The 15,738-nt window shown below is 46.7% G+C and overlaps 1 protein-coding gene across 10 annotated transcripts in view; it reads right to left on the reverse strand.

Moving 5' to 3' along the window:
* The window catches only part of myo9ab (myosin IXAb), a 177,179-nt gene extending 164,303 nt beyond the window's left edge, over positions 1-12,876 (reverse strand). For 5 of the 10 annotated variants that reach the window (XM_042301309.1, XM_042301308.1, XM_042301312.1 and 2 more), the window contains exons 1-2: positions 11,956-12,875; positions 3,551-4,559 (exon numbers count right to left, since the gene is read on the reverse strand). In XM_042301309.1, coding sequence (XP_042157243.1) covers positions 3,551-4,559; positions 11,956-11,981 — 1,035 coding nt within the window. In that variant the 5' untranslated portion in view covers positions 11,982-12,875. The other 5 variants (XM_042301305.1, XM_042301306.1, XM_042301313.1 and 2 more) reach the window with 3 other exon arrangements.
* Positions 12,877-15,738: the final 2,862 nt, after the last annotated feature.

Consider the following 15,738-nt stretch of genomic DNA (forward strand, 5'->3'; position numbering starts at 1 on the left):
TTTATGGTAAGTAATGATTACTGGGACATTTGGGGTGAAGCGAGCTGTTAGATGATACTGCTGGCATGATGTCATGCTGTCGGTCATGGCGATGTTGCATTGGTGGAGAAGATTAGACTGGAGATTGCGGTTTTAGTTGTTTTTGGAGTGCAGGCTATGGTGCCCTTCACCGATAAGCAAAGTCAATGTCAAACAGTGAGTTAGTGTCTCTAGTCTACCGCTATGGTTTACCCACAGCAAGGTGGGTAAAAGGTTTACCCACAGTGTAAAACAGATTCAGGCCATGGTTACAAACATGTGTGTGTGTGTGTGTGTGTGAGTGTGTGTGGTGTGTGCGCGTGTCTGAATCTCTGCTCTGTTTTTCCTGGAAACCAGAGTAGCCAGCATTCCCACAGATAAGATAAAGATGACTAACTTGGCATCAACCTGAGATGCCGTTAACCCACACTACACGGTAACAGAATGTGATGCGTGTGTGTGTGTGGGGGGGGGGATACACTGCACTGCAGGACATTTGGGAAGAGAGCGAGAGGAGGGCAGGCTGCTCTCACCAGGGTGTCCATGTGCTGGAATGAAGACCAGAGGCGTATTGTTCTCTCAGGAGTGAAATGGCAGCAGATTTTTTGCCTCCGCAGCAGAAGCGCAAGCGTCAGGTCAAGGCAACATCAAAAGGCACAGTGTGTGTACATACGCAGTGAAGTGTATGTGTGCCTTCATCTGTGCATGTATGCGTGGATACAAACATGTGTGTGTGTGCGCGCGCGCCTGAATCTCTGTTCCGTTGTTCCTAGAAACCAGAGTAGCCATTATTCCCACAGATAGTCATCTTTATCTTAACTTGGACACATGCTTATGTACATGTGTCCGAGTACAGGAGGAGCCATAGCAAGCGCCACTGGGCAACACGAGTTGCTAGCATCCAGCTAACAGAGCAACCGCTCTCCCCAAACTCCCACAGCCTACCAAAGGCAGTGGCCGATAAGCAATCTCACAGGGCAAACAATTCAATGTTAGCCCAGGCCACTTGACAAGCCACTTCAACAATGCACCACCAGCAGCTAGATTAACTAGACCCGTCTGAGCATCTGACCGAGGCAAACGGGTCTGTAATTGGCATGATTATACTGGAGGCCGGCCAGAAGAGTCAGTCTAGTAGTTCCGCTTCTACGGCTCAGATTGTAAATCGGTAACCTTTTTTTACCACAAACTGCTCGACACCGGTCCAGCTCAGCGGGACAAAGAATGTCAGGCCTCAAAGTATTCACAGTTAGCCATTGATACCTCCTGGAATAGGGAGGGGAAGTTTCCCCTAGACGCTGATCTTGGATCAGTTTTACATTTCCCCCACTGGTGGTTAAGATTAGGATTGGTGGAGGGGAAGCTGATCCTAGATCTGTACCTTGGGGAAACTTGGGGAAACTTCCGACCAGAGCGATACATTCTCCACTCGATACCGCTGCTACTCATATCAAAGAGAGACTGGGATGTTCAGCTGGTTAAGAGAAAAAAATTGCCTGTCATTACTATCGACTTCAAGGTATTTATTCAAGGTCTGTTATCTTCTGCTTATAGACTAGAAGTAGGAGACCGACAGCCTACAAAAGCATACTGTAGAAAACAAAAAAAACAGAAGAACTGCCACATTGGAATTGAGAGCCGGACAGGTGTTCAGATTCATCCATGTCAAATATCTACACCTAGTAACTGGTTCACGCTGACGTATTACTTGCCTGGAGGATATCAGAACTGGTGAACTAGCCTTAGCTCATAACTCTGTTGTTATCCAACACAAGATTCAAAGTTCAAAGCCCTTTTAAATGATAAAAAAAAGGTACATTTCTCTCTATTCTCTTTCAACGGAAGACTCGAATAAGGTTTTACAAAAATATGTATTTATGATTTCCTGAGGACTACCGGCCCCCTTATCCCTAACTAACCAGATCCGAGGCCTGCTTTGCAGGGTCCACATGTGAAGCACATGGTGAGTGTGCACATTCTACCATGACCCCGCTGTATGTGCAGCAGTGTTCTTGTGTCGTGACTCGTGGCAGACAAAATGGCCGCTGGAAAACAACAAACTCCACAAAGAGGCTCCTGTTGCAGCCAATCACTTTGTAACGAGCACTGAAAGGCAGTCACAAATCAGACTTGAGTAAAAGTAGTGCCCTTTAGTAGTCAATGGCTTTTTTTATACATCAAAATCTAAATGCATAAATTGACTCCTAATCCCATCTTGAGTAGGCCATGCCGCATTAAGGCTTTCTGAAGAGCTATAAAAATGTCCAAGCACGGTTTCTAGGTCAATAACGTATATAAGCATCAGCTCATATGTTCCGATAGCAGATAAATATAGGTTCCGCATGTCGAGGCATTCCAATCTCTATTTAAAACATGTCTATAATCCACTGTGACATGCTTCGTCTCATGGCTAAATACACACGGCTGCTAGTGAAATAACATATTATACTGGGCTTTCATGTCGCACTTCCTCCCTGTAACCATGACCTATAATTCACAACACATAGTTCCGCGTTTGTACTTCTGTATGTAGCACAGTGAGCACCACCCCCCCACCACTTCCCTATGTCTTACTGTCACAGCAAGCTGTCATTTGTCTCATTTACAGTTACGCTGGACAGCATATACTCTACGACTTCTAAAATCTTAACTTGGGACGTGCTCACATTTCCAGATTGTCTTTCACTCAACCCCAGGATGTGGGCGCTCACGTTACACAATGATTCTCCAGCTGATCCTGCCCTGCATTTGGTACGTCAGGTCAGGTCACAGTTGTAAATGAGAACTTGTTCTCAACTGGCCTACCTGGTTAAATAAATATAATTAAACAAATAGGTCGCAGCTTCACCAATCTGTCTTCCATCACCTCGGCCCACACGGCACGTGTTGTTGTGGCTGCTTTCCTCTTCGCCATCATTGTTTTGGTCTTGCTGAGTGCTCATTGCCCATTGGCAGTAGTCCTTGCCCAATCGCGTCGTAGCACTGCTCATACTACAAGATGCACAACCAGCATTTTTCTAAAAATCGGGACATCCGACAGGGGTCTGGAAAACTGAACAGCCATTATCGGTGTGTCCATGACCCACTCAAACATGAGTCCCAACATACTGATCCCAACATACTGATCCCAACATACTGATCCTAGCCAAAGTTCATAGGATTTCACCCCGATCATGAAAATTAATCTGGGACGGCAAAAACATGGGTGGCGAAATCATGAAGTGTATACCTGGCATTAATTCAAGTAACAAGGAAGATCACGACATGAGGCCAAGGATGGGATAAAGAAGGACGAGACAGTAAGACATGAGAATTTAGGCTAAAGTCGCGACCGCTAGTTTATCCTCACTTTCATATGATATGTAGCCCCTCCACCTGCCTTTCTACCACCACCCAGTCAGCAGCCGTGACCTGTATTTCACAAAACATCGATCACATTCGCACTTGTGTATGTAGAGTTGGAGCCTCTCCCCCACACACAAACACAATATTAAAACCCCACAACCAGTCAACAAACCAATCAAGTCCTTACCTCTAACACAGGCCCCGCCCCCAGGATGATCTGCTCCACCCCGCTGGCAAATCCCTTCTGGCTGAGGGCGGTCAGGTGATGAATCAGGAAGTTGGTGCTCTGGGTCTTCCCCGAGCCGCTCTCGCCGGATATGACGATGCACTGGTTCCTCCGCCGCTGCAGCATGGCGTGGTACGCCACGTCCGCCACCGCGTAGATGTGCGGCTCCAGCTTGCCCAGCGCATGGTTGTCGTACATCTTGACATACTTGGGGTTGTAGATGGGTAGGAACTGGAAAGGGTTAATGACGATGAGGATGGAGCCGACGTAGGTGTAGATCTTCTCCTGGCGGAAACGCGCGCGCAGGCTCTCCAGCAGGGCGCGCTCTGTCAGCTCGGGGAGCGCGCACAGGTCAGAAGGGTGCTCGCCCCCTGCGGGCTGGGGCAGGAAACCCCGTTCCACCATGCGGCGGCGCTCCTCGGTCACAAGCAGCCACATCTGGAGACTCCCCCCATAATAGATGGAGCCGTCCAGGTTCTTCTCGCGGAGCAGGAAGCGGTAGTCCTCGCCACTGCCCAGGCCGCAGCGGTTCTCCAGGGCGTTGCGGGGCCACAGCATCATCCGCTGGACGGGGCAGTCGCTGGGGTTAAGTATCCACTCCTCCCCGCCGAACTCCTTCACCTCGGCTAACACGTAGCATTTGGTGCTGTCCAGGCTCAGGCGCTCCAGCAGATGCTCGATGGCCTCGGCAGCCGTGGTGCTCTTGCGGGCGCCCACGGGGCAGTAGATGGTTCCCTCGGCCAGGGCGCCCGGGTAGACGCGCAGGGTGAACTCCTGGTCCTCCAGGCGCCGCCGCATGCTGCCGCTAGCCGTGTTAGCCGCCACATTGGCGTTAGCGTTGGTGCTAGCATAGCCGCAGCCTGCATCTTGAAGGCTCATACTGGAGCAGCAGGTCCCATCAGCACTGGCTGCCGCTGCTGCTGCTGGGAGTTCTTCTCTGGGCCCGGGGGACTGACTCAGGACATTCCAGCTGAGAAGAGAAGAAGAAAAAAATATATAAATATATATAGGAAAGAAGAGAGAGAAGTTAGAGGCAGATGAACAACATGAGGGGAGAGGTTACAGATTGTACATTTTATGTGTCACGGGCTTTGTGTGTCATATTCAAAATAACTGCTATCTTGTTCTAGAGAAAGTCACAAAACAGAGAGCAAAACCAAGTAACGCCTTATAAAAAAAATGTAAAAAACTCCAGACAGTATGAGTGTTACAAATTTCTAAGCCACTGGGCCCTTGTTTATCTGAGCCATGGACCGTGTGTGTGCTAATCCCAGTGTCCGTGTGCCAAGATTAACAGCTGCCAGTGTCCACACAGAAGTGTCTCTAATGAGAACACAATGGCTTAATTCACCACTTCCCTGTTGATACTGGATAGACCGAGTGCTCTCCACGGGCCACCATTCACCACAGAGAACACTGTACAAGTACAGAGACTAAGCTACTCTTAGCATGTCAAAAGAAAATATTCTAACTCCACAGCTCCAAGGCGACAGAGACCAACGTCAAAAACAATTGCTGACATCGACGGTCATTTATGTATCCAATTTATTTAACCAGGTGAGTCCTATCGAGACATCTCTCATCAATGGAGCCAACATTTAGGCAAAATACTATGCAAGACTTGTGGCAAATTGTTCCCTTAAATTAAATATGAGAGATGAAGAATTTGGACTGAGGGCGTTAGTTTCGATCAGATTCGCTTCATCTTCATCACATGGTTGATTAGCTGAGGGCATTTCCATGTAAAAGGATCCATGAGCGCCAACATGTGAAGTTTATAGGAGCATGTCGAATTAGGTGCCAAATGAAAGCGAACAGTCTGTATGTTTTTTAAATGAAGGCATATATAAAATGTTCAACCATTTTCCATCCTAAAAATGAGGAACACGCAAAGACTAGTCTCTCTAGTCAAAGACTAGTCTCTCTAGTCAAAGACTAGTCTCTCTAGTCAAACAGATGGAAAAGGGGTTAAGACAACATCTACCAGGAAAAGTCTAAAAAGAAATTAGAAATACATCCAAAAACACAATAATGTTGAAGACCCCTACCAACACTTATATTTAGTTCTGCATTTTTTAAGAAACGTGGCCTTGTATATCCGTTACCAAAACCCCACATATCTTTTCTCTCCCTCACGAGGAGGGAGGATAATTAAAGTCCATAGAAGTAACAAGTAAAGGTAGACCGACCAATTAGGCACAGTATTTTTACTGAAATCAATTTTATTTAGGAATTATGAAGTGATTAAAACTCCTAATTCTGATCCCTTGCCACACAAAAACAAGACATTCGAAAGGACAGGCATCGGACTATCAGAACAAACTCAAAAAGGTTAATGGTTTCATGCTGACAACATTAGGCCTCAAAGCAACAACTACGAAGCAGTACAGCGTGTTTCCAGGAACTACCATTTCTATTTACAGGTGTAGGTTTTCATTCGGCTGAGAGAAATGAGCGTGTCATTTGTACATGGAAATATCCTCAGGGGAGAGAGATCTGATCTGCTTTTCTTTAGATTGAGCCTCAAAGGTAGAGTGGATGTCATAACTACTAAGCCCCCCTCCGCATTAGCTCTTGTCTTTCTACGGTATGGATTCTCTCGCAGCCTCTTTTGTCTCTTCGTTTTAGCCTCCCCTTCCCCCTCTTTTCTCGCTCTGCAATTGCCTCCTGCAGTTGGCAGCAGGCCAGCTGCTCTCTCAGGTGCCTGTCCGTCTGACTGTCTGTCTGTCCGTCTCATCTGAACTGTGCTGCTGTGTCTCCATTGTCTGGAGAGATCTGCGTCTGCAGCTTCACGGGTCGCCGCTCTTTATCACACAGACAGGAGGAGAGAGCGAAAGTGAGCGGGAGATTAACAGAGACAACATGAGAGAGGGAGATACACAGGGAGGAGGGTAGAATGAGTGAGTTGCAGAGGAGAGAAATGGAAAGTGATAGCGCGCGAGAGAGAGAGAGACATGACAGGGATACAGAATTGGCGCGGGCGCTAGAACAGTCTGCAGCCCCCGGCCTCACCCTACTAGAATCTGAAGTCAAACGTCTACCGTTTGCTGATGATCTGGTGCTTCTGTCACCAAACAAGGAGGACCTAGAGCAGTACCTAGATCTTCTGCACAGATTTTGCCAGACCTGGGCCCTGACAGGAAATATCAGTAAGACCAAAATAATGGTGCTCCAAAAAATGTCCTGTCGCCAGGACCACAAATTCCATCTAGACATTGCTGCCATAAAGCACACAAAAAAAATCGATACATACCTTGGCCTAAACATCAGCGGCACAGGTAACTTCCACAAAGATGTGAACGAGCTGAGAGACAAGGCAAAAAGGGCATTCTATGCCATCAAAAGGAACATAGAATTCGACATACGAATTAGGATCTGGCTAAAAATACTTGAATTAGTTATAGAACCCATTGCCCTTTATGGTTGTAAGGTCTGAGGTCCGCTCACCAACCAAGAATTCACAAAAACAATTGGGGACAAACACCAAATTGAGACTCTGCATGCGGGATTCTGCAAAAATATCCTCTGTGTACAACGTAAAACACCAAATAATGCATGCAGAGCAGAATTAGGCCGATACCCGCTAATTAACAAAATCCAGAAAAGACTACACAGTGGCAGAATACCTGACCACTGTGACTGACCCAAACTTAAGGAAAGCTTTGACTATGTACAGACTCAGTGAGCATAGCCTTGCTATTGAGAAAGGCCCGTCGAAGGCAGACCTGGCTCTCAAGAGAAGAGAGGCTATGTGCACACTGTCCACAAAATGAGGTGGAAACTGAGCTGCACTCCCTAACCTCCTGCCAAATGTATGACCATATTAGAGACACATACTTCCCTCAGATTACACAGATCCACAAATTATTCGAAAACAAACCCAATTTAGATAAACTCCCATATCTACTGGGTGAAATATGACCTGTTGACACAAGAAAAGGGCAACCAGTGAAGAACACCACCATTGTAAATACAACCCATATTTATGTTTATTTATTTTTACTTGTTGTACTTGAACCATTTTGCACATCGTTACAACACTGTATATATACATATGACATTTGTAATGTCTTTATTCTTTTGGAACTTCTGTGGGTGTAATGTTTACTGTTCATTTTTATTGTTTATTTCACTTGTGTTTATGATCTACTTCACTTGCTTTGGAAATGTTAACATATGTTTCCCATGCCAAAAAAGCCCCTAGAATTGAATTGAAACAGAGTGAGGAGATGTAAAGAAGACCACTTCAGCACAGAATCATAAAAACATAGTCCGTCTGCTCGCCTCAGGGGCCTGTTGCACGCTGCAGTCTCCCAAGGGAGACAACAGGGTGAAAGAGAGGCCCCCTAACGAGACACACTGACAGCCTGCCATTCTGTTGTTGGTTCGTTAAAAACAAAAAAAATGTTTGGTTTGCCTTCGCACGGCGCTCCTCAAGCTACGTCACGACGTCCATCTACTGTGCAGTAACATGGGAGGCCCTGTCAAGAGCCTCCATCAACCCTGCTCAGTGAGTCATTACTGGGGCTAAGTGAGTTGTGACTGTTGCCAATACATCCAGTTGTCTCTGAGCTAGTAGGAGAACCCCACACTGGGGATAGAGATTTGTCAACGAGGCTGGATGACAAAGGGGGAGAGGGGGAGAGCATGCAGCTGGTTACTGATAAACAACTGGGGTATACCACTCATATCTCTGTCCTCGTCTAAGCATAGTGTTTCATTGTTCAGGCATACGTCACAATTACTCAGAAGTTATTTAATTTTTTTGTACCCCTTTTTCTCCCCAATTTCGTGGTATCCAATTGGTAGTTACAGCCTTGTCTCATTGCTGCATCTCCCGTATGGACTTGGGAGAGGTGAAGGTCGAGAGCCGTGCGTCCTCCGAAACACGACCCAACCAAGCCGCACTGCTTCTTGACACAATGCCGCTTAACGTGGAAGCCAGCCGCACCAATGTGTCGGAGGAAACACAGTACACCTGGCCTGGTGTCAGTGTGCACTGCGCCCGGCCCGTCTCAGGAGTCGCTAGTGCGCGATTGGACAAGGACATCCCTGCCGGACAAACCCTTCCCTAACGACTCTGGGCCAATTGTGCGCCACCCCATGGGTCTCCCGGTCGCGGCCGGCTGCGACATAGCCTGGACTCGAACCCAGAATAGTACTGCGATGCAGTGCCTTAGACCGCTGCTCCACTCAGGAGGCTACTCTGAAGTTGTAAATGCTAGCTTGGATGAGTAGTGTAGTTCGGTGAGCATATAGCCTCATGCAAAATGTGATGAGATTGTGCTGTAACAAAAAAAGCCCAAGCCTGAGCGTGAAGAGAGACAAGGGGTTCTCGAAGAGAAAAATAAAGAAAAAAAATACCCAAAGTTCAATCCTGCAGCAAAGAAAAAAAGGAGGAAAATCTGTCAATTGAGCCACACTCCTAAACTTGGCTCCTGGGTGACCTGAAATTAGATGACACTGACCCCAGCCAACCTAGCTGCCCACCCTCAGGGAGTGGGGGAACAGAAAATCATGAGACTCCACATATGACAGTAAACCACACCACTCTAGCCTGGAGACTGGAGAGAGGTTGGCCTGACCGTTCCTGCCTACAGGAGCCACAGCATGGGCGGATAGAGAGACAGTCAGTCCGACGCTGGGGACTGAATAGACCCGGATACGATAAGACTGGGAGGCTGGTGGGCCTTGAGAAAAACAGGCAGCAGTCACCAGAGCCAACAAAAAGATGTCTGGACAGTTGGCAGGGTCGCGGTTGACGGATGGACCAAAAGGTCAGCGGTCAGGGTAAGGAGCCAAGGGGGCATACCAGCTCAGGCCCGGACAGGCTCCCAATGTTGATAGCACCTAGCTCACCACTGTTTGGGATTTACTCCATTTACTGTCAGGCACCTCTGTAGCCAGCTCTGTGCAGTGGAGGTGAGGTCACTCCAGCCTGGAGTGCTGGTGCTGGACAGGTGGTGGTCCAACCCAAGCCTGAGGGACAGCGAAAGCTGCGCGGTGACAAAGACCTTGTCAAGGAGATTGAAGCTTCCACCCCCAAGATATAAGACCACTCAATAGTTAACCAATCGCTATAAGATCTGACCCTTGACTCATCACACTGTTTATTATCTATCCTGTTGCCTAGTCACTTTACCCCTACCTACATGTACATATCTACCTCAATTACCTTGCACCCCTGCACATCGACTATGTACCAGTACCCCGTTTATATAGCCACGTTATCATTACTCATTGTGTATTTATTCCTTGTGTAATTATTACTCTATTTTTTGTTCTTCTCTCTGCATTGTTGCAAAGGGCCATAAGTCACATGTCACCGTTAGTCTACACCTGTTGTTTACGAAGCATGTGACAAATAACGTTCGATTTGATTCGGAGCACGGCGCTCGCTCAAGCCGATTACAACGACCTCACTGCTAACCTGATACAGGTACGGGGGGGATACATGTTTTTTGTTGTTGTCTTGTTTTGTCACAGTTCCGTCAATGTAGCTGACAGTGTGGGGTAGATAACATAGCTGAAGCTCTTATGTGGATGGGGGATCCCCATTGATGTGGCTGTAGGCATGAGGGCCGTAAACCGAGAGACATAAAGAAAGCTCTTAATGAAAAAAGGAGCCCATTTATCTGACAACTGACAGGGTCAGTTCACCACTAGGTCACGGGGGGGTGTCTTAGCTGCTGCTCAGGTCCTGCTTTCACAAGGAACATTGTGTGTGTGTGTGTGTGTGTGTGTGTGTGACAGACCGACAGAAAGAGACAGACCAACCAACAGAAAGAAAGAAAGAAATAGACAGAAAGAGAAAAAGAGAGACAGGAATCCCCAACCACACTAGGCTGTTACCAGAATGTCTGGCCAAAGAAAAATCCAGATTTCAACAAACCACCAACTGAAATTCAGAGTCATCCTGCACTTCCGCCTCTCCTTCAGTAACATCAGCAAACAGCCCGTTCAGTTTGTGTTCTCACCCATACAACGTCTGCATTCCACAGCCTCACACATCAACCTCACACATCACACTACTTTTGCGCTTAGTGAAATACACTAAAAGGTTGACATTTACATTTCCTTATTGAAATGTTTGATCAAAATCCCTGACCACAGAAGATCTCACACACACACACACTTCAATAATCTTCATGTACTTTCACGCACTCCTAAAAAATTAAATGTGGTTTCTGATAACATGCAGACTGACATTGCCGAAAACAGATATCCTGTACTGTATTCTTCATCTAGTCTACATGACACCAAAATGATGGATTTCCAACCCAAACCTTTTCAACTCTCCTTTCAAACCCATTTTCAAGCAGGGGTTGGAACCAAAATGATTTTCAAATCGTTTTGTTCCGAACAGAACCATAATATTTTTCATTCCACTATTCCGATCAGCAAAAAAAAAACAAAGTTTGGAACCGGTTCGAACCCCAAAAGAGTAATGGTTTAAATTGTTCCTTTCTGCTCCTTTTTAAACCTCTGAAATAATTTCTTTTTTTACATTTAGCATTAACATTAAATTACTTCACCAATTAGAGTGGATAGAGAAGTTTGCAAGCTATAGTTGTTAATAACATGCATTGGACAGACAAGTGTAGGGGACGAGATGCGACTGGAATTTTGCGAGAGAGAGTGAAGGAAGCTTGGCATCTTGTGATGACATGCATTATCTGAATTAGGCCCACAGAATTATACCTACGGAGGAGCGCCTTCTAAGAAGGAACGTTGAATGTCTCAACTTCAGAGGCTTAATATTGGACCAGAGCTCGTTAGCTAGCTAGCTAGTGTGTGCAGAGCGACACCAGAATGAAAATAAAAACACGTCTTACCTTTTTGTAGTTAATAAATCCAATGTGAAACGTGACAACTATAGTAACCTTAACTAGCATTGAAAAAGTGAATCCATTCTTCTCTAAATAAAAATCCCTCTCCTTAATTTCACGCATGCACAGGAAAAGAGTTTAGCTGGCAGGCAGACTGTCATAAGTGACAGAGTGAGGGCTTTGCATAGGCGCGCATTGTTGCATTTTTTTGTGGGTCCCCAAAAATATATCCCAGAACCCAAAAGAACATTATTAACTGGTTGTCATGCCTTCAAAATAACGGTTCTGTTCCGGAACACTATAGATCACTGTCGTTCCCGGTTCTCATTCTGTTCCTCGAAGAATGACGTTCTTTTCCAGTTTTGTTCCCTGAACCGGTTCCAACCCAGGTTTTCAAAGAAGAACAAAGTCCTATAGCCCTTGCAAACTGCTACACTTGTCCCTTGAGTGAGGTCATACAGTACTTATCAAGATGAATCATGAAAATGATTTGGCCTTGTGATAGGCAGCAATAGACAAAGTTCCAGCTCCACTTACCCTTTGACCTGCAGGGTAACAGGCATGAGCCAACAAGAGGAACGTGAACCCTGCAGTTACAACCAAACCACACAGCTCAAGGCAAATCCTGCCGGAGTTCCACGGAAAATCGTCTCAGAGAGCAGTCTGACGTTGGTTGGGAATGAGAGCGTACTAGAATACAGCAGTGATGATATCAGCCTCAGACATTGTCGGGAGTGTGTTGGGAGTTTACGGGAAGATGACGTTCGGTTGTGCAGTTTACGGAGGTCTTTAGAGGTTAAAAAGGCCTTCAAAAGACTTAGGCTTCCAGGGAATGTCCGATGAGGATGTGAGCAGGAGAGAATTCCTGAATCCATCAGACTAGCACGGTTCACAGGAACTACTGCACACACACACACACATCTTCCAGGAATTCCGTGCGCGAGGAAAGAGTGCAGAGTCATTCAGAGTAGGAGAGTGTGTTTGAAGTATGCATGTACATGCGTGTCATCTCCAAAGGAAGATTCCGTAGCCAATCTTGCTTCGTTCAGAATGTCCGCAGTGACTAGAGATCCACAGAGGATGGTCAATGAAGTGACCTTGCATTGAATCTTGAACAAACACTCCTTTGACGCAGCTCTCGACCAAGGAACTCAAGACAATAACTCCAATTTTAGTATGAGAGGAGTCAACATCCTTAACCAACTCCAGTCCAATGTAGATTTGTAGAATGACAAAAATCCAGAAGCACAGATTGTGTACAAATGAGAGATTGCTTCAATAACAACAACAACAAAAAGAGATCCTCACTGGTCAAAATCAGACCGCCATGAGGACATACTCATCTGCAAAACAGACACGCAGCCTTTTTCCCCCCACGTCCCTCCTGCACTCCTTTTCTCTCCCTCTTTCCTTCTCTCTCTACCTCAGCCCTCTGTCCAGGGAATGACAGGGAAGTGAGCGTTTGTGTGTGGGGTTTGGCAGCAGAGCTGGAGGGAAAGAGGGAGGAGAGGAGAGGGGGAGGGGATGAGAGGGAGGGAGATCTGTTGTTTCCTGAAATCTGATCGCAGCCAGAGAGAGAGAGTGAGGGAGAAAGCGTGGTGTGACTAGGAGGAAAGTGAGAGAGACAAAGAGAGAGAGAGAGGGACATGGAGGAGAGATGTTATCAAAGACTGAGGGTGGGTAAGACAGGGGGAACGACGGAAATTGTGTGGCACGTGTGTGTGTGTGTGTGTGTGTGTGTGTGTGTGTGTGTGTGTGGGCGTCTTCTTGTGTTCTTGCAAAGAAATGTGCACACGTGCGTTTGTGTGCACGCTCGTGCGCGCGTGTCTGCACACACGCACACTGAGCCCCAGCCCAGTCGGGTCGATAGATCTTGGGGAGTGAGTGTGTGACAAAGACATGGTGCAGAGCAACAGAGCAGCCTCCCTTCTGTGCTGCTACAGTACCACACTCCCCAGGGGATATGACATCACCCTGGCCCAGTCTGGCCTCAGCCCTGGCTGTGCGGCTCACTGGCTGACACAGGGCCCCCCCCAAATCGACAGCATGATCCACCTCCAGCCAAACAAATCACTCCCTCCCTCTCAACCACAAGACCCACACCGCCACGCCTTAAAGATGAAATCCTTAACGTTGAAACTGCCACGACAACAAAAAGTTACTGCAATCAGCGAACACAGATTTCGCCTCCCCCCACTCGACATCATTGCCGGCGTAACAGAACAGCAGAATAGGTACCGCAATTGTTTTTAGCCCACAAAAACGACAACAAAAACATGCTGGGGGCGGAGAGTGGCGCCGTTTCCCTTATGGAAAGCCCACTGATGTATTGTATGGATTTAAGCCCCCCCCTCTCTCCTCATCCTCCCAGTATCAGAGACTGTCTCTGTTTCTAAGGCCCAACACAGAAGCTCTCTTTCCTTCTCTGACCTCCATCCCTCGCTCTCTCTCTCGTGGTCTCATATCAGACCGCAAGCCAATCTCTTTCTCCATCTCTAGACTTGGTTCTCGTTTCTTGTCCAGTCAACCCTTAGCTTTGTTTACTCTCCAGTCTAGTCCTCCCCCTACTTATAGTGGTGGAGAGAATACAGTAACTCCCAACATGGGTCATGTATACAATTAGTTTAAATAGATTAGTTTTAAAACAGACCGTTTGGTTCTCTGACGACCATAGCCTGTGGAAAAGTGAAATGACAGTAATGATTAAGTGTCATTCCGTTTGATTTCTATCACTTTTTGACCGCACCCCTTTTGATTTGAACAAAACATTTCATACATATTTGCCCGTGGTATAAGTGGTCAGAAAGTCACTTTTTGGAGCTGAATGCCAAGAATATTTAGGAGGTAGCGGTGCTCCAAGTTGACCCATTTGTATGCCCCCACCCTGTTATAAAGACATACACTACAAAAGGATGTGGACACCCCATGACTTTTGAATGAGATGTTTGACGAGAAGGTGTCCACATACTTGTAGTCATGTAGTGCTACATGATCAAAAGGTATGTGGACACCTGTTCATCAAACATCTCACTCTAAATTCATGGGCGTTCATATGGAGTTTGTCCCCCTCTTTGCTGCTATATCCTCCATTCTTCTGGGAAGGCTTTCAACTAGATGTTGGAACATTGCTGCAGGGACTTGCTTCCGCTCAGCCACTAGAGCATTAGTGAGGTCAGGCACTGATGTTTGACAAATTAGGCATGGCTCGCAGTCTGTGTTCCAATTCATCACAAAGGTGTTCGATGGTGTTGAGGTCAGGGCTCTGTGCAGGCCAGCTCGACAAACCATTTCTCTATGGACCTCCCTTTGTGCATGGGTGCATTGTCATGCTGAAACAGGAAAGGGCCTTCCCCAAACTGTTGCCACAAAGTTGGAAGCACAGAATCATCTAGAATGTCATTGTATGCTGTAGCGTTAAGATTTCCCTTCACTGGAACTAAGGGGCCTAGCCCGAACCATGAAAAACTCAGACCATTATTCCTCCTCCACCAAACTTTACAGTTGGCACTATGCATTTGGACAGGTAGCATTCTCCTGGCATCTGCCAAACCCAGATTTGTCCGTCGGACTGCCAGATGGTGAAGTGTGATTCAAAGAATGCGTTTCCACTGCTCCAGAGTCCAATTGCGGCGAGCTGTACACCACTCCAGCTGACGCTTGGCATCGCACATGGTGATCTTAGGCTTGTATGCAGCTGCTCGGCCATGGAAACCCATTTCATGAAGCTCCCGATTAACGGTTTTTGTGCTGACGTTGCTTCCGGAGGTAGTTTGGAACTCGGTCGTGAGTGTTGCAACCGAGGACAGATGATTTTGATGCGCTACGCACTTAACTTTGCGGCTGAGCCGTTATTGCTCTTAGATGTTTCCACCACACAATAACAGCACTTACAGCTGACCAGGGCAGTTCTAGTAGGGCAGAAATTTGACTAACTGACTTGTTGGAAAGGTGGCATCCTATGATGGTGCCACGTTGAAAGTCACTGAGCTCTTCAGTAAGGCCATTCTATTCCTATGGAGAATGCGTGGCTGTGTGTGCTCGATTTTATACACCGGTCAGCAATGGGGATGGCTGAAATAGCCAAATCCACTCATTTGTATATATAGTGTGTGAAAACATTAACATCTGACATGGATTATCTATGGAATTGTGCAGCCTGACAAAATAACTAAGGTATTTTCTTATTTGAAAAATTATTAAAAACACCAACATCTGTTTTATCTTTTTAAGAAACTCACCTATCAGCAGTAGAAAGTGAAAGGTTTGGGCGAACTTGGGATGGATAGGCCTGCTCCTCCGCCTAGTCCTCAAGATCCAGAG

Source organism: Oncorhynchus tshawytscha, linkage group LG19 (assembly GCF_018296145.1).
Source record: "Oncorhynchus tshawytscha isolate Ot180627B linkage group LG19, Otsh_v2.0, whole genome shotgun sequence".
Taxonomy (NCBI): Eukaryota; Metazoa; Chordata; class Actinopteri; order Salmoniformes; family Salmonidae; genus Oncorhynchus; species Oncorhynchus tshawytscha.